The following is a 26,693-nucleotide window of genomic DNA, read 5'->3' as shown; positions in this document are numbered from 1 at the left end:
GCCACCTCTTTCCGCCCGTGCTAACACTGCATTCCCACCGAGTGCCAAGCGCCCTCAGCTCCCACTGACTGCAGTGAAAATGAGGGTATTTAGCACTTTGCAGGATCCTACTTTTAATCAATAACCTTTTTCCACTTTGAACAGAAGAAAAAAAAATCCCAAAACAAAACAAAAAACCCCACAGCTTTAAGTCTGCTATGACAATTTTAACCAATTAAATTTAAAATTCCTGACTCTTATTACAGCAATTTGATACAAACTCTGGAAGTATTTCATGTCTGAACCATCCTCTACAGGGTTGATGTTTAACCTGATCCCAGCCCTCAGGAGAAAGGTTTTTTGTTGTGAAAGAAGAGAAGGAAGAGAGGAGAACTGAGGTAGGAAGGTGGAGAGAGCCCCAAAAAGGCCTTTGACTTTGCTTTTAAAAATGTAACATAAAATCATATTAAACTGATCACAATTTTACTACTCTGGACATAAAAAAATATATATTATTGTTTTAATTCAGAGTAAGTACAGTTGAATGACTGTATTGCAGAGCAAATCCCAGGAGACTGAAGAGTGCCATCCACACCAGTTGCTGATGAAGGCGCCATTTTCATCTCTTCTCCCATGACATCCCTCAACTCCAAATGCCCACACTTATTACAGCAAGGTAGGCTATTCTCTTCCCAAGTTTCAAAGGAATTATTATGCATGGAAGTGCATAATAATCCAGTCCAGTCGTGACTCTACCACTGACTTCCCACATGAATATGCACGAATCAATTAAACCTCTGAATGCATCAATTTCCTTCTCGAGTAGTAATGATAATAATAATAATAGCTGCCCATTGTATAGGGCACTGCATGTAATATTTTTAATGCCTGCTAATGAAATGTGCTATTAATTATTAGGATGTGGTTTGTTTTTGAAAGCCAAGTTACCAGCACGTCTCAAGTTTGCATTCAAAGTGACACAACTTGAATATTTTCTAAGAAAACTGCCTATGGGAAAGTATTATGGAAAATCTTCCTTAAAAAGCAAACGGTATTTAAATCAGTATGAGGACTTCTAGCTCTTACCAGTTCTGCTGCAGGGAATTTTGCAGCTAAGGGGTTAATCAGATTAGATGGGAGTGGTTATAGGCTCAGTGCCACAGGTTTTGCCCTTTGTGGCTTCTCACATCCCAGACTTGGAAAATATGAGCTGTGATACTGAGAAAGGTAAGAAGCCAGCACAGCCCCATAGTGATAAATGAGTTTGCATCATCTGTCATTAGAACTTCCTGCCAACAGGGTCATTCCCTATTAAATTACCACTTGTCAATGTTTAAAATACTGATTGATAAATGACTGTGCCAAAACTGATAACACGACAGCTTTTATTTTCTAATATTCTTGGTTACCACATTCTGCTACTTCAAGATACAGATATAGTAGGTTTTTTTTTTTTTCAAGTACTTTAGTGAAAGACAATTTAATCTAATACAAAACTAACAGGTACTGTATAATGATTGGTCCTGATATACATTACATACTATTCTTCTTGCCAAAATAAACCTACTGGTGATTTAGCGATACGGGTAGATCCAAGTTTCACATTTCATCAAATGCTAGTAATCTGTTTTATCAATATAAACTGCATTTTAATGAAAAAATTCTTTTCTTCAGTACACTTCACTTTTAATTCCCCAGAGTATGATAATTCGTTCACGCTGTAGAACAAGAATGTTTTACAAGACCTTAACTCTCCAGAGAAATTTCTCTGTAAATACAAAAAGCAAGTTTTATGGGAATGTGTTGTATGCAACATGAGCAGTACCCAACATAATAAAAAACTAGGTTGCACAGAGAATTCTGCTTAAGTATCCTTGTGAGCTATTGTGATCCTAAATGGTTATTATGCTAGTGTTTAGTGGAATACCTATACGACAGATAAAGGAGAGTCAGTAAAACTATTTTTGTCCCTGAATAGATAAAAAGAAATTACTTTTTAGCAAGTTTTGCAGAATTAATACATCCCAGCAGACCCTTCAGCCAAGCCCTTCTCTAGGAGGGCTCAGTCTGCTGCTGCTGCTGGAGAGGTCTAGGGATACATATTTTAGGGGTTAAACTGGCATGTTCTGTCTGGAAGACCAAGCTGAGGCAACAGTTCCTCTTCTATCACCCAGAGAGAGAACAGAAACTCCTGCATGACCTCCAAGGGCATGTGTGGAAGAAGCACCATGTAAGAAAGCACCTCTGAATACGGATGTTTGAGGCGTCCTTCATTCGACCGCCTAAAGCCTCGCTGCAGGTGCAGCTTCCTGCAGGTAACACTGTCCCAAAGGTGCAGGAGGCAACCAACCTGCTGCCAAAGGCTCCAGAATGGAAAGACTCCATTTTATGCTCCCACACTGCACTTTCCTCCCAGTAGGTGCCGTGTCCCAGATCCTCAGAGCATCCCTCACTCTTGCTGCGTAACTCTCAGTGTGCCAACCCCGACCCTCAGATCCCGCTTGCGGCAGGTGAGGAGGAAAGACATTCAGGGGAGTAATTTCCATCACCCAGTTCCTTCAGCAGCAAGCCCCAAGGTAGGAGCAGTCTACTGGCATTATCTAATTATGCTAATGACCCATAAACCGTGGTGGCAGGGAGGCTGTGCCGACCAGAGAGGGCACAGCACTCCATGGACGTGCCTGAGCCACCACCAAAGGCTGCAGTGGCCCCCAGAACCACAATCGCTGTCATTAGCCGAGCACTCCACCTAAGCTTATGTATGCAATTTCACTGGAGGGCTAATTAGCCAAAAAACTGTTCTTCTAAGGTGTATGGCTTCCCAGATGCAAGACAGTTCACTACAGCTCATGTGAGCATTTCTCTGTGCAACGCAGACATGTCCCCAGTGCCCACCTATAGCTTTGGGCTCTTATGGATTCCAGTCCCTCCTCGCTTATTAACACCTGCATTTTTCCAGCACAGCAAAGCTCAGTCCTGCAAACCTGGTCCAAGTGATGCAATTATTTTTTTTTTTCTTTTTTTTATTTCCTCAAAACAGACTCACCCACACGCGACAGTCACGTTTCTGTACAAGAAATACTGTCAGCATCTTTTAATATCTTCTATTTAGTCATGAACTCCCTTGACTGGCCCTAGAATACTCTCTAATTTGGAAAATTCTGCCTCTCTCACATTATAACTGAAAGAATATAAATCTAAATTGTTTAAAATGTCCTGTTAAGTTTATGAAGTTCATGAAGAAGCAAGTCTGAAATCTATAATTCTGCTTCAAAATGTGTAATGCCAATAGTACAAGATACCCACCAACAAGTTTCACTTTAAAAAGCCCTATTTTTATTTTCTGCTGCAATTCTCATCCTCTCATGTTTCTTTTATATTATTTCACCTAAGTACAATGTGAATTTTGAGCTCTGAGGAACATTACTTCATTCTTGCTTATAAAAACATCTTCCTTTTCTACCACAACTTGATGATAATAATAAAGATATACTACAATCAGAGGAACAGCAATAACAACCAAAATCTAAATTACAATTTTCATTGGAATGAGTACATAATTTGACCCCACTTTGCTGACTGCCACAGACAATGTGGATACAGATGGGATGAGAGTATTCATATAAAGTCACAGAATGGTTTAGGTTGGAAGTGACCTTTAAGATCAACCAGTTCCAACTCCCTGCCATGGACAGGGACACCTTTCACTAGACCAGGATAGTGGATATCCAAATACCAACAAAGACCTTGCAGAAGTATTCCAGAGGGCTCTGCTGGCATTTGGAGAAGCGGGTACCAAGGATAACATCAGTCAAAAGGGAATTGTCTTACTAGACCATCATTTTCCAGTGCAAAAGTGGAAACAGATTATATCAAAATAGACTCTATTGATTGTACAATAAAAAATAATAGGATTTTATTTATGTTACAATTGAAAATATGCTAAAATTAAGCCAATGTCAACATAAGTGTGAAATATGATGTATTTAACTCACTGTGCTATAAACCCCCAGTCTGATACACGGCACATATGGCACAGAAGATCAGCCACTGGTCTCCAACCCTTGCAACACCAATGCATTGTGGAGGGACAGCCTTAACTTGGAGGGGTCTTTTGTCTCTGAGCTTAGAAATACCTTGATATGTATTTCTACATAATATACTTCACCAGAAGGCACAAAGAGCAGAGTTTGAATCAGAAATTATATGGGGTGAGTATATACAGAGTAATTGTGGCACCACAGGATGCATTATGGAAGCTGGTTGTTGTCAGAACCAGAAAACAGGAGGATTAAGTCAGTAAATATCTTATTCTGGTAAATCCTGAAATCCTTTCATCTCTTCTCATTGTCAGATAAGGACCACAGTCTGGTGGTTTGCTCTGGGAAACACCAGCACACGCTCTTACGACAAGTATTTATTGAAAAGAAGGTTCTTTATAAAAAAACATCAATAACTTCCTCTCAGAAACAGAAAAGCAGTGGTTAGATGTCCACCTGAAATATTTAAATACACATTACACATGTGTAGTGTTACTTCTAAGGGTATTCACAAGTGTTTCCTATGGTATCCATCATTATAACTCCCCTCTTCAGTGATCACAGACTATGCTGCTTGTGCTGTTTGTGTGCCCATCACCTACAGTAATTACATTAAAAGGTAGATATTTTACAGGATTAACTCCTGTGACATGATCCTTTATTACACCGGCTTTGATCAAGGGTCAGATATATTTTATTTTGCCCTACAACTGCAATATTAATCTAAAATAATCTAAAAAAGCTCACCATCGCATGCGTGAGGGTGATTGCTTAGATCACCTCTCCCTCCCAAATCCAAATGTAGATTATGTTTCAGACACAAACATACCCTGAGACATTCACACGCAAAATAAAAGAGGTCAAAATAAAAAAATAAAAAAAACCCCTCCACCCTGGTTATTTTGCCTTCAGAATTTTTAAATATTTTCCCAACATCTCAGCAAAATTATGCATTTTAAAGAGACTGCAGGCACTGAAATGATTGTCAGTCATGCAAATAATCACTTACTTACACTGTATGAGTTTGGTTTGGATAAAGCAAATTACCATTTGAAAATAACTTGAAAAACACTCTGGGCTAAGAGCTTGCTTTATAAATTTTAGCTTGGCCACAATTTTTCTTAACCTTTTTCTCCTCCATCTCCATTCAGTCACTATACTAATATAATTTAAATTAAAAAAAAAAAAAACAGCATTGAATTGCCACAGGTGCATTCAACTTTATGTAAAACATGTAAAGAAATAGTAAATAGCGGCTGCAGCTGAAGGTCAAAACCTAAAGAACTTCAGAGTTAAGCAAAAGCAGACCTTTCTTCTCCTTTTTTTTTTCCCTGGGATGATATTGGGCTTTGTCTAAACAGCTCAGATCTTCCATCTAGAATTAGCTGTTGAATGAAATGTATATTAGAAATAATAGGGCTGTAATTAATCTGTATTTCTAGTTACTCTGCTGTGAAATTTTTACAGTCACACAGTTGTTTATGAACACCTTAATTTTGTCCATCCTGTTGAAAAGAGGTTTTTTGATGTAAGTCCAGCGACCACAATAAAAGCAGGAAAGGTGTCCTGCTTTGTGAGACGGGATTTAATCCGAGAGCAGGACACTAGAAAAGCACACAGGAAGATGTGAGATCTTCCCACTGTAGCAGTTTGGGTATCAGCCTAATGATTTTACCCACCTAATCACCTCCTGCTTTGGACAAACGATCGCTGAGTGTATGACTTCAGCCTAATTTGTCAGATCTCGTCTGACCCCATCTGCCAGGGCTGACAAGTCCGAAAGAGCTGATTTAATATACGAGACAGGGTTATCACAACTTCATCTCCAAAACCAGGCTTGGGCCACATGACTTCGTAAGGTATGCCAAAACCACGAGACCCTCCGAAATTGGCTCGATATCAAATATGCTGAGCACCCACAGCATTCCCTCGCGCCTGAAAAATCTGGTCTCCGAGAAGGAAGAGCAGATCCTCAAAGATACACAGGTACTGCCCTTCGCTGCCAGCCAAGTCCCAGAGGAACACTGGAGGAATTAAACCTGCTTCTCAGAAGTAGAGGTTTAAAGGTTTAACTTTAGACGTTGATTTCTAAACGATTTGCATCGGTATTTCAGAATACAAAGTTTTCCAGGACGCTGAAACCCAAACCTTGCAGTGCTGAACCCCAGCGAGTGCACGACCTCAGCTCCCGCACTAAAAATTTCTCTACCTCAAACTACCACAGATGTATATTTAGCCTTTGAAATAACTGTAAGTACAGGCTGGTCAGGGACAAAGATCTCAAGTGTGGCCAGAACTTACTATCAGATCAAAAGCCAGGCTCTTGCAAAGTCATTGCAGTGCTTTCCATCGTTATTTCAGTAAAAAAAAAATGTACCTAGCTCGGTGTTGGTTGTAAGAGTATAATCAAATTGCAGAATCATACTCTATTTAGTGCCGGTCCCATTGAAGCAAAGTTCCTGTTCGGTGGGAGGAGAGCCCCTTATAAGAGGAAAAACAATTGTGCCAGGTTTAATCAAAAGTGAAAAGGATCCAGAGAATGTTCCCTTTGAGCCACATAACCCACCGCTAATTTCAAGACGGGCTCTGAAACGAGGGTAATAAAAAACGTCCTTCAGAGTAACCGAGGAGGAGTGAAGAGCAACTCCGGCTGCAGCTAATGCCAACATCTGCAAGTCTGCTCCCTGCCACAGGAATGCTTTCTGCCTACCTGGAAAGCCATAAAAGAGGTAGGGGAGGGAGGAGGGAATAAAATCCCACCGCGACAACACCGAGGGAAATATCACTCCTTGGCTGCAGGCTTATCATTTTTACTGTTCTCCAGCATTTCTCTCTCCTCCTTGACCTCCCCTGCACAAAATGTACACAGAGCTGAGGAGTAGGAACCCCTCAAAGACTAAAACAAGTGGGAAATCACTAAAACAAGTGGGAAATCACTCATCCCGAACGATGCAAGCCTGCAAGACAGGCACTGAGGACAGGCTTGGCTGCCTGGATAGCCCCTGATTATTGAAATACATTTATCAATTAGGGGGGTTCGCATATTATCAAACTCTTTCATTAACGATGCTTTAGCTGATTAGTCAGAACGTCGCCATAAATACAGAGTTTTGACAGGCTGGAGGCAATTTATGACGTGGAAAATGTACTGACCTGCTCACATCAGGAAACCTGACTGGAAAATAAAGAACTTGGCACTTCGGTCTGATTATTTTTTCCAAATCCTTAGGTCTGTGGTCAGGAATCAGCTTCATAAATTTTCCAATGGATGTAAGAAATGATTCCATATTAAAAGCAGAGTTGAACACCACAGCATCAGCAACCAAACTGTAAAAAGTGGTGAAAATTAATGAACATACTGCTGCCACAGAAGGAAAGGAATTATTTTACATGCAGTGAAAATACAATATATTTTCTTATAAACAAGCAAAAGGTGCAAGTGAATACTAATCAAAATCAGCCTCTGCATGTGAATTAGGGGTAGCACATGTACCTTAATCAGAAATATCTTGATTTCTGTCTATTCAGCCTTTGAAAAAATGTTAAACCTTTTAAAACTAATATTAAATTACTATTTTTAATGTAAAGGAGAACACCCTATTCTTGCTGTGGATTTTTAGTCATAAAATGGGAAGCATAGTATTACTGTCATATCTCTTAAAAGCATTACACACAGGTAGGACCCATTGTAACCTGATTTTTGTAGACTTTTTAAACTTGGAAGAAAATGAAAATTCTTTAGAAATATTCCTGTGTGCTGAAGGACAACTTATGTTTGATTAAACTACCTGCAACAGCCCATGTGTGTCAGGTAGCAGGATACTAGAGAAATGGAGTGTTATTTTAACTTCTGTGGATATAATCCTGATTAAAAGTATATTCATTATATAAATATATGTAAAAATAAAAAAATATACAGCATACAGTACCAAAAAAAAGTTTTAAAAAACTTCACATTAATATGCTCGACTTGGCATATTAATGTAATGTTTTGTTTTTACTGCTTTGCTTTAAAATCAACCAGACCAATCATTATAAGATGTAGTTTAATGACAACACAGGGCTTACTTCTCCACTTAGAATCAGCCTAAAGAAAACAAGAAGCTATCAAAAACCTGAAATAGCTGGAAGTTTATCCTGGCAGTGCTGCCACAATCTGGGCTACACCAACATACAGGCAACACTAACAGAGGTAAGAAATGCTTTATGGCCAGTTGGTTTTCTCAATATGTTATATATTGTAATACAGACCTATGGGTCATAAGATACATGGAGGACATGTGTTCATAAGTCACCAGGCTGGTGAAAAGTATATTTGAGGTGAGAGGCTGTCATTCATCCTCACTGCATCTCTCTGCTGCCTGGTCAAGAAAGAGAACTGACACTGCTCACCAGGAGTCAGCAGGAAAAGCAAAAAAAACCCCAACATTAGAGAGAGAAATAATCCTTTTCAAGGAAGCTGTGGGAGCTGAAATGCTTTCTGGCATCCCATCCTCTTTCCCACCTATGGTTTTTAACCCGTTAGTGCCTCAGTTTGGCACAAAAGTCATCTTTTCTGCACTGATTTACAGATGACATGAGGCAGCGCAGGAGCCCGGCACGTTTCTTTGCTGCTCTCTGACAGGTAGCAAAGGCTCCAGCACCATCATCTCAGCTTCTCTTGTGCATAAAATCTTATCTGCCCTAACTTTTTCCTGCAGGCTCTGCAAATCAGTGGCAAATTAGAAAAATTAACTCTCTAAAAACATCAGGGACAAAAAAAAAGAATCCTCCTTCTTAATGATCCAAAGCCTGGTGATCTTAATGATCACCAACCTGAAGATTCAAAGTCCTGTAATTTTAATTGTCTCTGAAACCTCTGCACAATACTGGAAAGATACATTTTCCCTTTCTACCAGATATGGAAGATGAGAAGATGGCATCTCTTTGCAGATGTGGAGTAAGGAACAGTGGAGATGGATTCTATCTTCTCTTAAACTGGGGTTTCTGCAGCAACAGAAATGAGAGGTGAATCTTATATAATTTTGTGGAGAAGCTATTGGAGGCTGCAGGAGATACAAGGGAGACCTATTGCCCCATCCCTGGAAGTGTCCAAGGCCAGGTTGGACAGGGCTTGGAGCAATCTGGTCTAGTGGAAGGTGTCCCTGCCCATGATGGAGGCTTGGAATGAGATGAGCCCGAGGATTCCTTCCAACCCAAACCATTCCATGATTCTATGAACTGTAAAAATCATCTTTTTTTTTTTTTTCTAATAAGAGAAGAAACTTAAAACTGCGTGTTTTGAGGATAAATGCTTGTCAGTTTACAACAGATGCACGAAAAATTACTGTCATAATAAAGCAAAATATATACATATAAAAAAATATTCCTTTCCTGGTGCTGAAAAACACTTCTGCTTGTTAGAACATCTGAAAATGGCTGCTACTGTTTTCAAAAGATCTTTCACTCCACTTTCTTACTCTGCAGCTCAGTAAGTGAAACATGTTGCAAATGCCGTGGCAGAAGCAGCTGCAGAATGGCCAGAGCATACACAGATCATTATTTGAGAAATTTCAACATCAACTGGCTTAGATTATAAAGATGCAAAAGCTTAACTTTAACTTAAGATGCTCAATCCCTATTCTTAATAATTCTCCTCCCAGCAGAGAGGTGAGACAGATCATGGAAATGAATTTATTTCTGTTTAAAACAAGCGAGTTTTGCTGTTTCACTTAGGTCTGTGCAGTGCCTAACCACAAAGCTTTTCAGTGGTGCTGTTATTAACTTCTTTCATTAACTCAGATTCGAGAAATACATTTGTTTTTAGCAACAATAAAGGACTGCAGCCTTTAAAACGTCTGGGTATTTTAGCACTGCACAATTTCTGAATACTAGACGAAAGAAATATAAGGATTTATCTGGTATGTTTACTGCCCTCTCTTCACATGAAAAGTGCCGCAGTATGTTTTAATTTCTGTTTATTTCCCTAAAACCCTCTCTGTAATTTCAGCTGGATGCAGTAAAAGCTATGGCCAGGCAAGAGCTGAGTAGCTGCAGCTTTGTGAGGCATCCGTGAAACAAAGCATCACTTGCAGCCAAGGCACAGGTCAAAATCCCCACCAGCAACGGGCACACCATGGCAGCATCGATGACTTTATACAACAAACTGAGATGACTTTTTAGAGCAGGTTGCTTCTGTCACAGCATCTTTATCAACCTCTCCTCAGGGCTCTGCTGGTACCTCAGTTTGCTACAGGGTCGTTGTTTACAGAATCATAGAATGGCCTGGGTTGGAAGGGACCTTAAAGCTCATCTCGTTCCAACCCCCTGCAACACAAGGCAGGGATACCTTCCACCATCCCAGGTTGCTCCAATCCCTGTCCAAACCTGGCCTTGAACAGTTCCACGGATGGGGCAGCTGCAGCTTTTCTGGGCAACTTGTTCCAGTGCCTCACCACCCTCACAGGGAAAAATTTCTTCCTAATATGTAATTTAAAGTAACTTTCTTTCACAGTTTGAAGCCAATCCCCCTTGTCCTGACACTACACGCTCTTGTAAAATATTAATACAGAATAATTAATTAAAAAAAAATTATACAGAGAAGGACTCCTCAGGGTTATGATGCTGTGGACAGGAGGACACCTTAAGTAACACGGAGCAGCACAAAGCAACACCTACCATGAAAGAACCTGGTTGTATCCATACTGAAAATCCCTTTCCTGGCATTTCTGGACAGGATACGCCAATTGGTTCTCATGGAAGTAGAGGACCTTTTTCAATTTGCCAAGGTCAGGGCGGAGGGCAGCGAGTTCAGCCAGGTTAAGCACCGAGCTTGCAAAGAGGATCCTGGAAAACAAGGAGAGCAGTGTTTCCTGTCAGTGAGTGTGCTCGCAGGGGTCACCCCTTCCCCTTCCCTCCACTCCCCGCCCCTCCCCAAGAAAAACATAACCCCTATAGGGACACATCAATAGCTAAGCCTTAATACCATGTAGCAGCATTCGAAGTTTTGATCTCTTAAAAAGCAGCTGCTAAGAACCCAACTAGAAAAGCACCGAATCTCATTGGTCTTCCCAGCTCGGTTACAGAGAGATGCAAAATAAAAAAAAAAAAAAAAAAAAAAAAAAAAAAAAAAAAAAAAAAAAAAAAAAAAAAAAAAAAAAAAAAAAAAAAAAAAAAAAAAAAAAAAAAAAAAAAAAAAAAAAAAAGCTGGATGGATTTTATTGAAAAAGGCAAGAAAAGCTGTATCTGAAGGACAAATGGAACAAAGATAAGGCTGACTAGGGAATACTTTGCTTGCCAGTTTCATTACACTTTACTTCTTTATGCAACCGACTACTGAAATTCAATATATGAGCAGGAATGGCACATGTTCATGTTATGACATAAACCCTTTTGATTTATGCAGTGCATTTATCTAGCATGGTCTGCTTTTCTTTCCCCCCCACCCACCCTTTTTCTGGTTTCCTTTCACATTTTTATTAGGTATCCTCTGTAATGAAATGTTGTTCCTAGCCTTGCGCCCCAGTCCTGCCGCAGCACTCCTGCTATTCCACAGTGCACACCACTGCACGCATCCTTCAATTAGATAAAGCAGGCACAAACAGCACTAACAAGCTGCTATCCTAGCCCTGTATAACTTCCCAGGCCATCAGAAAACGAATGTATTTAAATGTTTAATACGAAATCGTGACCCTACTGTAACCAGTGGTAGATTTCCCTGCTTTTCACCAGAAGTTTGGGAGCATCTCCCGGCCCCTGGCTCGCATTGCTTCCAAGCGAACTGAATCCTGAACCTTCAGAGAGCTGCAGAGCCTCAGACATTTGTGCTCTGTGTTTCTTATCACAAGGGATTAAAAAAAAAATTGAGATCTGATATTTATTGTACACAGAACATTAAGCTTTAATAAACTACTTTCCAACACAGTCTATTTCTGAATTGTTTTTTTTTTTTTTGCTATGCACCATTTTAGTGGTTCAGATTCAGAACTGATTTATGCAATGTTTTATTATTTTAAAATATTTCCTGTTTTTTCTATCTTTTTCCCCATTTTTATTCACATTCTTCCTCTTTTTACACGAATTTTGTGTTCAAGGTTACTGCCAAACCCACATCACTAATATCATAAACTTCTGATTCTGGCTGTCAACCTCAAAACTCATGAACTTCCCCAAACACTCATACATATCACACCATGTCATATCCTATCCTAACTTACACCCTTCTTAGATAATCTGTATCTGCAGAACAAGCAGTTCCTGGGGAACAGATCCTGTATCCATCTTCATCAACCTGAGTCAATGCTGATCTGAAAGGTTTACGAAAGTAAGAGATGAATGTTATTGCCTTGTTCATCAAATATTTGATGGTTCTAGAGGGCCTGTCAAACAGAATGACAATTAAGATATGAGCTCAGGTTGATTACAAGCCATACCAGGAGGAAAAAAATAGTTTTACGTAAGTCATTACTTATTTGTCACCGTGAGTAATGACCTGTGGACCTTGTAATGACCTGGGTGCCAGGCTCAAAAGCAGAGACAGGAAAGCTTCCTGGGGGCAAAGCAATATCCCTGCTCAAACACTGCTGCGAGTTTAGCACTGGAGTGACAAAGAAAAATGCAAACTGGAGAAAACATACCCCAAAAATCACAAAAATGAGATGAAATGGTTGCTTGGGAAAAAATCAGGTTACTGATGGGACAAGGGAAAATGGTTTCCCACTGAAAAAGGGTGGGTTTACATTAGACATAGGAATGAATTCTCAGCTGGGAGGGTAGTGAGGCCCTGCCACAGGTTGCCCAGAGAAAGTGGGAAGTGCCTGGAAGTGCCCAAGGCCAGGTTGGACGTGCCTTGGAGAACCTGGAATAGTGAAAGGTGTCACTGCCCATGGCAGTGGGTGGAACAAGATGAGCTTCAAGGTCCCTTCCAATCCTTTTCTGTGATGAGTTAGGAAGAAAACTGATGCAGGATAGCAACGATGAACTTGGCTCAGCTTGAAGAAAGAGAGTGGAAAAAAGAGATGGCACATTGGGACTGAAAACACGGGAAGCAGCGCAGAGCAAGGGTGGAAGTGGAAATAGTGGAGGAGCCAAGGCTGACATGCTGACTGGAGAGAAAAGAGCAATGGGGAGACAATGAGAGAAGAGATCCAATTTAAGCTTGGACAAAACCATGTAGCTCTGAAACATCTGAACTTGCTCAGCTCGACAATGGGATAATTAGGAGAAGAATATGAAAAAAAGATGGTTATAGCCACAGGAAAGGAAAATAGTGTTTGCAGTACTGGCTTAGGCAAACTGGAGGAATTCAATAGCATCATTAGAGTGTGCTGGAGGCTGGCTACGGCAAGAAGGACTGAAAACTTGGAAAGCTTGCAAGAAGTAGACCTAAATTTTCTTCACTGTAAATAGAAAGTGATAAGACTCAACTAACAAGCAGATCACTTATCGCTGCCCAGCTCAGCACAATAAACTGGTGTCAAGAGAAAACTGTTGCAATGACAAGCAGATTCAGATTTAGAGCCTGAAATGACACCGCTTACATTTCTTACAGCAAGAAAGAAAAACAAAAAATAAACCCATTTATTAGAAAACGCCCTCCTTGATTCACTTGCGTTACTTCACAGCGCTTCCAGAATATATCCCAACTACGAGACGCTCTTACACTCGCTTCTTTACCGGCATAAAAGCTGTTAACTACCAGCACTAACCAATTTCCCTGGGTTTATAAGCTTAAATAACACCTGACAGCACGAGTCCCCCTGAACATGCCCACAGAGCAGCCTCGCACGCGGCTAATGGACTCACGCAGGGCACTGGAGGATATGCTGGAGTGTATTTCCATTTAACACCTATTACAAGGGGAAGAAAAGGAAAGTTTATTATAATGGAACGTGCGACATAAATATGTGTCAGTTGTCATTCCGCGTGACATCAACTTTCATTTTACCTCGGGTTATTATTTAAGTAATAAATCCTAACAAGGTGAGCTTTATCATCCCACGGAGTGTATCCGGGAGGTAGAGACACAAGGTGATGGCAAGAACGCTCGAAACATGATAATTCCTGACAGCTGCTGCTTGAGCACAAGTTAAATTGAACAGTTTATCTCAGCATAAAGATGTTATAAGGTTTTATGTTTAATTTAAAAAAATTAACATAAAACCCAGAGAAAGCAGAGTTAGGCAATCTTTCACAAACATGACATACTACAATCACTGCATAAGCTGGATTAGTACTTATTACCATGCTACTAGAGAATTAAGCTGTTTTTAGACCACCAAAGAGCTTTAAATTGCAACTTTTGTCTCTGTAAGAGAAACCTATATTTAAAACGTCTGCTAAATTCAAATTAACAGCTACATCATTAACTTACCATCTCACAAAACCCCCCTACAATTCAACCGCTATTATGGTGTCCTTATCGAGACCTATCAACACTACAGCATTTAATACATACAGTACTCTTCAATAAATACAGTGTGTGAATCCTCACTAAACCTGCGCTGAAGGTCACATTCCTGACACACTGCCTTAGCTCTCCCCTCCGAAATATCCCTGAGTATTTCACCGTGGGATAAATGACCTTCTTCCACAAAGCAGTAGCCCCAGTGCCTTGGAAACCGGCCAAATTTCAGGGCCACCATCACACAAGCTGCAGTCTAACACCAAGCTCGTGCATCATCTGAATCAGTTCACAGTCCTTCTGAGTAACTACTTGTGTGAAATCATGTTAAGCATGTGCTTAACTAATTCAAATGTTCCTGGGAAGGAAGCTGAGCATTCCTGCAGGTTTAGAGCTCTGGCATGTCCAAGGAATGCTCTGCCCTTTGCTACTGTCTTCCCCGTTATTTCAGTCCAAAGGACTGAAAATCAGTAAAATATGAAAGCCTTTACTTTCTTTTTTAATTACCAGCAGACAAAATGACTAATACAGGTTTCCACTTATATCAAGCAAATTATAATAGTGAAGGTGCTAAAGAATTTTTATTTGGCTTTATAAATCTTCTTTGTGTCACGCAGCCGTGATTTACTCTTTTATGGCATTGCCCTAAATCTTTCAATTAAATTCCCATGCAACTTAACTAAAAACACATTTTGCCTTCCCCTTGGGAGACCACACAGGGCATATTTATGTATCTATGAATATGAAGGCTGAACTCCACCAGGCTTATAGAACAAACCAGGCTTATAGAACAAAGCACATTTAAAACAGCACCTGAGTTGTACTAGAATGTTCCCCCTGTCTGCCAAAAGCTCTGCCAGTAGGAAAGACAGGTGGACATGGACACCCCAAAGCAGCACAGGTAAACCAGTGCTCCCTAGAAGAGGAGAACTGCTGCAGGATACAATCCCACAGCAGCAGTAGGGACTCTGTTTCTCTGCAAATGAAACACTAAACCATAATTCTCCGCTGCGAAACAACTGCAGCCACAGTAAAAAGAGTTTATGATTGAAGACCTGGCAGTCCAAAAAAGAGGTGCGAGGGCACTTTGTCTGCCAGGTGCAGTATTACAATAAAACAGAATTAAGATTGGGGTAGGAGTACAAATATGAACCTCTTAGGGGAAATGGGTACTAAAAACTGCTCATTCGATAGCTCTGACTGAACCAGTCAGATGCTGGCACAGGTTGCCCAGAGAAGCTGTGGCTGTCCCATCCCTGGAAGTGTTCAAGGCCAGGTTGGACAGGGCTTGGAGCAATCTAGGATAGTGGAAGGTGTCCCTGCCCATGGTAGGGAGTGGAACAAGATGAGCTTGAGGGTCCCTTCCAACCCAAACCATTCTGTGATTCTATTTCTGGATTGCATTAGAGTTTATCCAAACCATTCTGCTCTATGTTGCCTCCTTAAAGGCCAAGGCAAAGCCAAGAAGTTTGATCCTAAACAGAACCACCTCGAGAACCAGGGGCTTCAAAGGTGATGGAGGCTTCAAGCTCCTCAAGATCAAACCTCGTGGGTTTAGTTCCTCCATCACGCAGTTTCCCTAATTTCAACCCAGAAATTAAACAAGTCCACGGATTTGGCTTTAAGTTATCTTTCAAATGTAAACTGTATATCAAATATCACTTTTAGTGCCTGGAATGTTAAACAGACCAGTTATTTTTGTTTATTATTACACACAATTTTACATGATCAGAACTTTTCAGAAGTTGCATTTTTATCACTAGCCCAAGAACACACAAATTACAATCCCATATAAAATGCTTTTCCCTTTCCCATTCCACAATAGATGACACTGAATTTCTGAACAATAAATACTAATAAGTGATAATATATGACAGTATACAGTATAATAAATAATAAATTAGCAATACTTTTTTGACATGGAATATACAAACCTCAGAAAATGCTTACAGATATTATACCTCATAAATTAAGGTTTTCTAGATTGAGCATAATTTGAAATGTTTACAGAAATAATTAAGTCCTACTATTTTAATGTTCTTTATTTTTCAGAACAAATCACAAGGGTTGTCATGCCTTTCATCTTAATTAGGCCATGTGTTTGTCTTATTTATTTCTATGTACTTTCATAAACGTTTACAAATATTAATTGTAAGGAAAAATATTTTTTCCTCTTGCTGTAATTGCTATATGTACATGCAGTACACAGTGATAAACATTCATGGCTGCAACCAGTTCAGTAGGTTTGGGTTTGGGGGTTGCCTTGTATGCTGAAATACAGTAGGAATGAAGAGCTTTGTTTGACTTCCTACTGCCATTCCTTTTTTTGTATATCTTTTTATTTAAAAACACACAATTTAAAATACTCAAGAAGTTACATAAATGCCTTTTTTTTTCATTTGTAAATTATTTGGATTCTCCCTCAATTCCTTCCCACCCGTCTGAATCTTTATTTCAACCAGCTATCAGAGGATTTACATAAAATCAAATCTCAGAATCCAATTTTACGGCCAGATCCCCATCCGACACAACTGGTTAAGAATCAGTCTTAAACACTTACCCACTATTTTCAATGACTTTTAACTCTAAAAGATATTGAAAACTATGTGAAAACAGTTAATCAAAACTACTTTTCTATTTAACATCACAAAGGAAGCTTGAAAGAGACTCTCACAGAGCAGACTTTTTTTTGGGGGGGGGCTGTATTTTGTTTGGATTGCTTTGCTTTTTAGGCAATGACACTGAAGCTTCTTGAATTTTATTAAGTGTGTAGCACTATTTTTTTTCCCTGAATTGTAATTAAATTTGGCTTCAATTAATTACTGACAGATGCACATTTTTACTTTAGTGGCCAGATTGTTCACCATGGGCTACATCGGCCTCTCTGTTCCCACGAAGGGAGAGGTCAGGACCAAGCAGTTATAGCTGTGGTGATGGGGGGAAGGAGAAAGCCATGAATCCACATCATCTTCCTCACTCAAATTTCATCAGTAACAAATAATGAAGCAAAGGAATTTTCTTAGAGCAGAACATGAGCAACTCAGAATTATTTACACCCCACTAGTGAAAAGTAGCCATTGTTGGATGGTTTCTGTAAGATGGCCAGACTAACTCTGCTTAAATGGATGAAGCAAGGAAAAAGCAGGAGGCAAGAAAAAAACAGGATATAGTGACTGAACAAATTCACCAAAGGTAAATATACAGTATATAGAGATGTATAGTGAAAAGACTTTTTTTTTTCCCAAAAAAAAAGCATGTAAAACTGATGTTCTACTCAATTAGGTAACATTTAAACAGCATTCTTTATTGTTTAAAGGCTGCAAATCCATTTAACTGGGTATTTTATCTGTCCAACTCTGGAGAGGAGCCAAACATGTCAAATGACTGGCATGAACAATGCAATATGGTCAAGATGTTGTAGCAACATGGAGGAGTCCTAAGGCTACACATAACACTATTATCCAATAGCAAATCTGAAGTCCAAATTTTGAGGATCGTTACTTCACGTCACCTGGTGTCAGTTCAGATCCAGGCTGGCACTGAAGGAACAGTCAACCTCATGGATATATGGATTTCACTGCAAGTGAGAGTGGTTTATCCCACTGAGAGGGGATCAAACAGACCCACCAAAATACTGAGAGTTTCCCTTACAAAGGTTTGTACCAAGAGACGCTCGAATGAAGTAACCAACGGCTGATTTTCCATTATTTTAGTTAAGTTCCGGCAAACTGAAAACTCAAATCTTCCCCAATTTTCAGGTTTACACATTTTGTATCTTAAAACAACAGAACGCCCACTCGCTTTGCACAGTTGGAGAGATGATCATGGAATCAAAGGATGGTTTGGGTTGGAAGGGACCTTAAATATCATCCAGTTCCAATACCCTCCTGTGGGGAAGGTTTACAGACTGTTTAGTGTTACATTTCAAGTGCCCTGAAAACCCTGTTCTCCGAAGTATTTCAGGCTGTTTTTTATGTTGCTTTATGTACCTTGATATCTAAACACTTTTTTTTTTAGAAATTTGAAGACTGTCACTAAAAGGGACTTAGTTTTCTTAGCAAATGGCTTTCACATTTCTCTAATATCCCACAGCTCTGATTTCATCTCACACAGTCCATGAACAGCAAGTCTTTAAAAAAATATTTTTATGGAAGGTCTCAGCTAATTTTCCCAAAAAACTCCCACTCCAGAGCGTCAATCCAAGGCATAACTACTGCCTAAGAATGGGGACCTCAGGAAAAGCAGGATTCTTCCCAGAAAACTAATACAGTCCTCGAAAAAGCTCAGACTGTCATAAAACCTGAGCAGCTGGCAACTCTGTCACCATGAAGTATCCATATGGAAGACCGAGATGTGTCAAACTACCCAAAACGAGTTTGGATAGTGCAGAAGATGGAATAAATAATTCAGTATCTTCAACACTTTCAACAGCAGGTAGTAGATATGCTACCTGCTCCTACAACGTGCCAAAATGTAACATGTGAGTGAGAGCGAGCGAGAGAATGTGAGTATCTCCAACCTGTTTTCATGAGGATATTTTGCTCGAGGAACTTCTCTTTTTAGAGGCATATGATCCGTATCAGATGTTTGTCAGGAGCAGGCAGCACCACAGAACATTAGGAATAACTTAGTGATTTTAATATAAATTCACAAAGTGAATTCAAAAAGTCCTTAGTGTACACATACTAAAAGAAAAAAAAAAAAAAGGAGTATTTTTATCAAATATTACAAGAAATATGAAATGAAATTATGTATTTCTCCCAAATGCCCTTCACAGTTCTCTAATATTTGTTGCTGCAGCATAGTAGCAACTTTCCTGTCTTAATATAAGCCGAGCAAACTATTCCATGTGCTCAGTGAAATAGCAGTCAGATTCACAATTTAAATATTTCTGCTCCATCTTCATGACATAGTTCAACTATAAAACTACATTGAGCAGTGTCAGTCTTCTGCCACTTCTTCCTATAAGAAACAGTCACACATTGGTGCATAAACATTCATCATTTATACTCAGAGAAGATAAAGTGACACTTCTGTTCCCTAAGAAATTAAAATAAGGTAATTTACTGCTTAAGGGTCTCCAGACCTGTATTTGGAGGAGCAAACCCCCTCCCTACATGGATTTATCCACCAGCACTTGGTCAAAAACCCAGGGACAGCAGGTAGACTGATATTTAAAAGCACATCAATACGGAAAATGTCAGTTTTTGTGTCTTACACACTATTTTCAGCCCCTGCACTTTCTGATAAGAACATTTCTTAACTGAGCAAAGCCCACACTCGCTACCAGATTTGAATGATTCCACCGAAATGGCTGAGCGGCCGACTGAAGTGAGATTTCAAAGAAGTGAGACAAACACTCTCCTAAACTCAAAAGCTGCCAAACATATTTCATCAGACTTTCAAAAGATAATTGTTTTGTCTGTTCTGAATTAAGCTTTAAGTGCTTTAAGAAAGGTTTCTCTACAAACATGGCTAAAGATCACAAAGGGGAGCATTTGGAATGAATGGAACCCTTCAGTCATGTATTTATTTAATATCACTTGCATCATGCCTGGCATATAACATAAGCTGGTTTATTTCCATTTCCATAACATGATTTTAAGGGTAATCTGTACTGATGTCCTACCATTTCATTTCACATGTTATCATAACTGGGTTTTATTTATAACACAGCCAGGGAAAGAGAAGGAATAAAAGGGTCTCAGCTCTGCATCTTGGAACTCTTGACATGGGACATAAGGGACCAACCAGTTCTGGAAGACAAATGAGTATTTACACTCATATCTGGTCAACTTTACAATATGGATGTATTCCTTGAGTAAGTAACCCATACCTCCACACTGCAAAGTGTTGAGATTTCCCCACACGGAAAAATCCAATAATAAAATAAAACTTTAATAAAAATACTTCTAGGCTTCCATATACTTCCCAAATTATGTTTTTCCAACACATCTCATAACCATTTATTACTTCTGAATTCCTTTTATCATTAAATAAAGCATCCAGTGCTGAATGCCCATTATTCCCCGGGAACATGAAAGAGAAACCACGTGCCTTTGGGGTTGAAATCTTACGCAACCAAGTCAGAAGAACACACCAGATGCTTTTTAATCTTCAAGATTAAGAAACTGAGGCCAAGGCTTGCTTATCAAAGTCCACCAGGAGAACCAGGGCCACAGTGAGAACTCAGGAGCCTGAGCCAGAGTTGAAGATAAGTGAGTGTCACGATCTAGTGATTTAATCAACTCATATAGGACCACGTCACTGTTTTATGTATCTTATGGACCCTGCTCACCACAGTACCTGACAGATGTCCCAAAATATTATCTTTGTGAGACCATAGAGAATGATTCAGTATTTCCAGATATCATACTTTCAGTCACAGATAGATGCACTATGTTTTTGTGTGCATGCACATGCAGATACATGACATATATACATATTATATACATATTTTCTAGCAAAATCCACCATAAACCCAAGAACCATTCTGAATTGAGCTACGCAAACTGTGGCCAGGAAAGCTGTTGACAACAGCTAATTTGTTACTGAGAAAAGACTGTTCATCTCTCCATCACAGAAAGCTAAAAATCTGTTCAAGATGGCTGGGAAAGGAGCTTTCATATCTGCAAAACCTGAGCACAGCAAAGTGGTTTTGGTCAAGGTCTCCAAATAACACCACTCCTCCAGCGATGCCTTTGAACTGCACATAAAACCTTTCAGGAGCTCCTGAAAAGGAAACTTGACTCAAGCTGTTTGTCAAGACAACTGAAGATGTTCTTTGGAATGTATTTCCAAAAAAAGTTCTGGAGTACTAGTAGCTGTACAATCATATGGGATTAATTTTCTGTGTATATCTCTATATATTGCTGGAAGAAACAAAATAACTGAAAATTCAAAGATCTTTATACAGCCCTGCGCTCTTAGGTACAAATATTTAAATAATCTTTACTTCCTGTCAAACACTGAAATGGATATTAATTTATATTAAATCATTATAGATATAAGTAGTAACATTTCTTTGCTGCTTTCTCTGTTATCTTCTGCATCTTGGTATTTCTTACACTGAGTATAAAAGTTATTTTAATATTAACTGTGATTTAAATTCCTGCTTCTGTTAAAACACTAAGTCTGTGCTGGATGTATAAACACCTGCCCAGAAGCCTCATGAATCTTCCCTGTAAGGGATCACTCTACAAACTGGTTCAGGAGAACAGTATTTATTCACAATATTCCTCTCCCCAGTGATTTCAGGATGCCAACCCTTCATCCACCTTTTTTTTTTTTCACTTTAAAATATATGAATAAATAAAAAAAAACCATAGAAGGAAGGAACTTGACCATTCCAGCCCCAGCTGAACCCAAAACTCCCTGCTAAGCCCTGTGACCACCACTTGTGTGTGCTCAGCAACCTGCAGGAACATGGAAAGGGTGAAATTCTCCTCTTGACTTCGTATATGAAATTAAAAGAAAGAAATATAGTTAATGTTTTAAAGAAATAAAAATAATAAATATGGAAAATGTCTCTCTTTCCTGTTCCAGGATCTGTGGACTGACTTGATGGGAAAGAAGCAATCTGGTAGATAAAAGATAAAAAAAATTAATACTTTCCTTCTCTCCTATTCCTGTGTAATAGTAGAAAGAACAAAATCAAGGAGCAAGGAACTAGTCGGGGGGGGGGGGGGGAATCAAGCCAAAATTACATCCGTCAGGGTGATGGAGTGCAGTGTCCTGCCCGGTCCCACCGCAGACCTCCTCAGGGCTACTGTTTCAAGTAAAAATTAAACAAGATGACACAGAAACAGTTCGAGATTGACATTTTCCAGCTTTGTGTCATGTTACATTATTTGAATGAATCTCAACTTTTAAAAACATCCAGAGAAAAGTGAGTTGGGTGAGGGCTGTGTAAAAAAAGGAGGACGTGGAAGAAATAAGACTCCCACTAGAGGCAAATCAGCCACCCATGGTGAGTTCTACCAAAGGTAAGAATATTCCTAAAGACACTGCTACCTATCCCATCCACTCTCTTTTTATTGCCAGACTAACATGAAAAATGCACATTATTCTACCAGTATTTTGTCCCCTGTGACTTCACTCAGGTCCATCTCACAAGGGTTGCTGGATGAAGCCCAGTTGTTTCCACCACAGCACCCTCAACGTTCAGAGTCACACAACACAAGGACTCCACTTTATTGGATGGATACAGCCTCAAAACTCCAGGGAAAAAAAAACCTCTTCAGAAGTATAAAAATAATATGCAGGACTTTTTTCTCAGTTACCAAGAAATTTGAAGCAGCAAGCACTCAACCTCCCTCTTCTCAGCACTCAAAAGCACTTACAGAAAGCCTATTCTTAACCCTGCTGCCCAGAAAAAAAAAAAATTCCCTTTTATCTTCCATTTATTTTCATTTTTACCTGAAAGGCAGAAAAGAGTTGGGCTTTTATGTACACCAAACACAAACTGGACTTATTTTGTAGCGTATTAGATTGCGGTCGACTTCCCCTTCGATCTGAATGGATGCATACCTGAATTTCCACCAAAAATAAAAACGAAAAAAGAAAACAATTTTGCCCTTCTGATTTAAGCCCGGCACGTATTTAACGTTAACGTTCATCTACCCATGTTCTCACTGTTTGAGAACTCGGCGCAGGTGTTATTAATAAAATAAATTTATTTTTAAAAAGGATGCTATTCTATAAGCTTTGAAGCTCACACATAGTCTAACTTAAGCCAGCTTGGGCTCATCTGGTCTTTAAATGGCTCCTTTCATGTGGTCAGCCCACGAGCCATACGTACTGCTGCTCAATCACGCCACTGTACATCGTCAGCGCGAGGATGATTTGCATGATTTGCATTTCCTGTACGCTCCGGCTTCAATGAGCTCTGAAAGCACCACGTACAAAAGAAACCACCGCCAAGTAATGCAAAGATTTTAGTTAAACCAGATGAGAACTATTTTAGTCAGGCTGCCAATACTGAAAAAGGGAAAAAAAAAATAAAAGAAAAAAAAAAAAAAAAAAAAAAAAAAAAAAAAAAAAAAAAAAAAAAAAAAAAAAAAAAAAAAAAAAAAAAAAAAAAAAGAGGGGAGAAAATAAAAATGTCTCAGGGATATCCTGTTAAATGAGGATTTATTTGGAGGGAACCTGAACTTTAGATTCACGACCTTACTTCTAAAATATAAAAGTTGTATGAATTCCTTCAGCAAGAACTTTTTCCCCCTCAATATTTCTTAGCTTTTAGGCACCACACTATATTATTCATTTATTTAATAGCACATAAAATGGATACTGATTGCATTCAGCTTCATAACGTAGGAAAAGTAATCTAATCAAACTGAATTCACTGATTGCTGGTTAAAACTTCTCCCTACGAAGAAATCTTTCATTTTATCCCAAATGATCAATAAAAGCTGTTGGACAAATAGCTATGACAGAAACAGCATTACAGTGGGCTTCAATGAATAAGAACTAAAGTAAAAAAAAAAAAAAAAAAAAAAAAAAAAAAAAAAAAAAAAAAAAAAAAAAAAAAAAAAAAAAAAAAAAAAAAAAAAAAAAAAAAAAAAAAAAAAAAAAAAAAAAAAAAAATGTACCAGAGCCTCGTTGTCATGAAAAACAGAGACAGATGGGGAGCCAGACCTATATGATGCTACAAATAGATGAATATCTTGTAAGGATTTCAACAAATGTTATAAGACCCAGTCAAAATCTGAAAAAGTACAGTGCAGCAGCAAAAGCAAATCCGAAGCTCACCTGAAACCTGAGCCATAATATCACCATTATACAGATTATCAATGTTTCAAAAATAACAATAAAAATGGAGAGTAACCTTAAAGCCTTTATGAAATTTATTCTAGATAATGGCACAATTAGTAATGTCACTACTTAGTACAAAGGAAATAAAATTCAGAAAGTTGGCCACAACAGCTACTTTGGAGGTGAGGTGTATCCTGTTCCAAACTTAAAAAGTAAAGGTGGGCGCACACACTTCATGTTTCAATAATATTGGATTTTATCGCAAATCTCTCTTTAAAAACAGATAAATTCAGATGACTGGAGAACAGCAGGCTGATAGAGTGGGCTGCATGTGACCAGCTATAGGGCGTACATCACGTCTGCCTGGTAGAGACCCAAGACAGGCTGCTCGAGGAATCTGCATATCATCACACTCCCTAAAAACCACAGCGAACTCCCAGGGCTGTCGCTTCCAAAGGACACTCATTTTTAGAAAATTAAGTTGCCTCTTCTTCCCCCCCCCACTTCTGCATTGTTCAAATGTAACCAAATATCAGATGTGGGCGAAACTGTTACCAAGGGGTTAAATTCTGCCCTGAATACAAAAATCCCACTTTATTTCATTGTTGTCTGAAAATACACAGTCAAGAGAAACATTTAATCACAACACGCAGTTTCTATATTGTGACTGCAAGATTTAGCAATCGAAATGGCTACCAGGATAAAAATGCATTCTGTCATTTTTCCACTTAGAGAGCCCCTGTATAATGCTCTTATTTAAAGGTCAGCTAATTTTATTATGGAAAGTAACTAATAACCTTTATTAATTCTTAGGCTCACAGTTCTCGAGCACGTCAAGCAAATAAATAATACACTGCAGGAAGATATGATACAAACCAAGCTGTTGAATACAATCTCTCCGTGCTTGCAACAGACAAAAGAGGTCATTAGAAATTTAATACATGGTTTTTTTTTTTTTTTTTCCCCCTATGGAAATTAGGAAAATATGGATAGACTGAGTTTTTTAAAAGCCAGGCTGCTGGTTGTCCCCCATGCTCCAGGATGCTGAGGCCACAGAATGAGGTGCTGAATCCACTAATATCCAAGCACAACCATGATCCCAAATGTTATGTTGCACCGTGTTTTTTGTTGTTGTTGCAATTTCCTAAATTTGCAGGACGTGCACAATATTGGAGACCGTAAGAATTTTTGCTTAGAAAGTTTTCTGCTTTCACTTAATGAAATGACTGAACAACGTGGAAATACCAAAGTTAAGAATATATGTATTGATATTTTATTCTCGTTATAGTTCTTGTATGGGAAGCAATATTAACGTTGCACACCATAAAAAATAACACAAGATTTTCCACTTTTACCAAGTATTTTCATTTTCCAGAAGGACCTCAGAATTCATCATTATTCATGGTCAGCCTTTCCTAGCACACTGCGTTGGGCGAGTTTGTTCCTAAGAAACATTACAACGCTTGAAACTAAAAATAGATGGTTATTTTTAGCTATTTAATCACATGAGGAAAAGACACAGTTTGTATCAGTCTTCTTTAATTTACAGAATAATTCCATAACGCGCCCCTGTGTGTATATCATGAAAATCCCTGGCACATAACCTCCAGGCTCCCACACCGGCTGCGAGTGGAAGCAAAATGGGGTTTAAAAGATTCCAGCAACAATAGTCTTGTGACTAAATCAGAAACAGAAGCACAAGCCATGAGCCAAACAGATACCTATCGGTTTCCTTGAGCTTAATCTGATTAAAACATGGCTCTCAAAAATGTTTAATAGAATGCCACGTCAGAGAGCAGGCAAATGATAAAAATAGTTCATGACAGGAAACCATTATTAAAGCAGCACTACTTGTGTATCTGTTATGGAAATTTCCCTGTAATTTTTCGAGGTTTCCCCTTATGTTTTTTCTTGAGTTGCTGTGACACTTCTTTTCTTTTTTTTTTTTTCCCCCTCAATGGTGTGTAAGTTTGAGATGTAAAAAGAAAATTATCACTGCAATTTTCCAACTATACTCTGCTCAATACCATCTCAAGTGTGTCATACATCATCTTGCCATTCACTTGAACAAGAAATCACATAATATGCAGAGGTAGAAAATAATCCGAAATGGGGAAATGCCAGTAGGGAAAAACGACAGTCAAATGTCAACACAAGGAAAAATAAAGTAAACAAATAAATTTTATCTCAATTTTAAGGACTTTAATAATGAAAGAATCTTAAGAATATTTCAGTGGGGTGAAAGTTTCTATGAGGAGCTGCTGGGAACTACAGGAGAGTTGTTCTAGACTTGACCAACTGACACCAAAAGAACAAAACTGTAGACAATAGACTATCACAAATCAACCTTAACGTTTTAAGAAGTTGACAAAAAAAAAATTCAGAACCCTAAAAAAAAAAAAAAAATCCTTATTTCTATCCTTTCTATTATTATGACCCCCATCACAACCATCCCCCAAATTATCCTTCAGAGCATTCCATAAAATATATACTAGACTTGCAGCATCTTGTCCAGCCTTTAGTTACATAATCCAGGA

The 26,693-nt window shown here is 38.8% G+C and overlaps 1 protein-coding gene across 8 annotated transcripts in view; it reads right to left on the bottom strand.

The window, feature by feature from the left end:
- GTDC1 (glycosyltransferase like domain containing 1) overlaps nucleotides 1-26,693 on the bottom strand; it is a 181,074-nt gene that overhangs the window by 80,748 nt on the left and 73,633 nt on the right. For 6 of the 8 annotated variants that reach the window (XM_027890671.1, XM_027890672.1, XM_027890665.1 and 3 more), the window contains 2 exons: nucleotides 10,677-10,844; nucleotides 7,173-7,346 (listed from right to left, as the gene is read on the bottom strand). In XM_027890671.1, coding sequence (XP_027746472.1) covers nucleotides 7,173-7,346; nucleotides 10,677-10,844 — 342 coding nt within the window. Of the gene's footprint in view, nucleotides 1-7,172; nucleotides 7,347-8,834; nucleotides 9,006-10,676; nucleotides 10,845-18,919; nucleotides 19,086-26,693 lie in introns of those variants that run through there. The other 2 variants (XM_027890670.1, XM_027890673.1) reach the window with 2 other exon arrangements.

This window comes from Empidonax traillii, unplaced genomic scaffold, assembly GCF_003031625.1.
Source record: "Empidonax traillii isolate 1590-97213 ecotype Southwest subspecies unplaced genomic scaffold, ASM303162v1 scaffold294:size1087701, whole genome shotgun sequence".
NCBI lineage: Eukaryota > Metazoa > Chordata > Aves > Passeriformes > Tyrannidae > Empidonax > Empidonax traillii.
The sequence above is the reverse complement of the archived record's forward strand: the minus strand, read 5'-3'. Positions and strand labels throughout refer to the sequence as shown.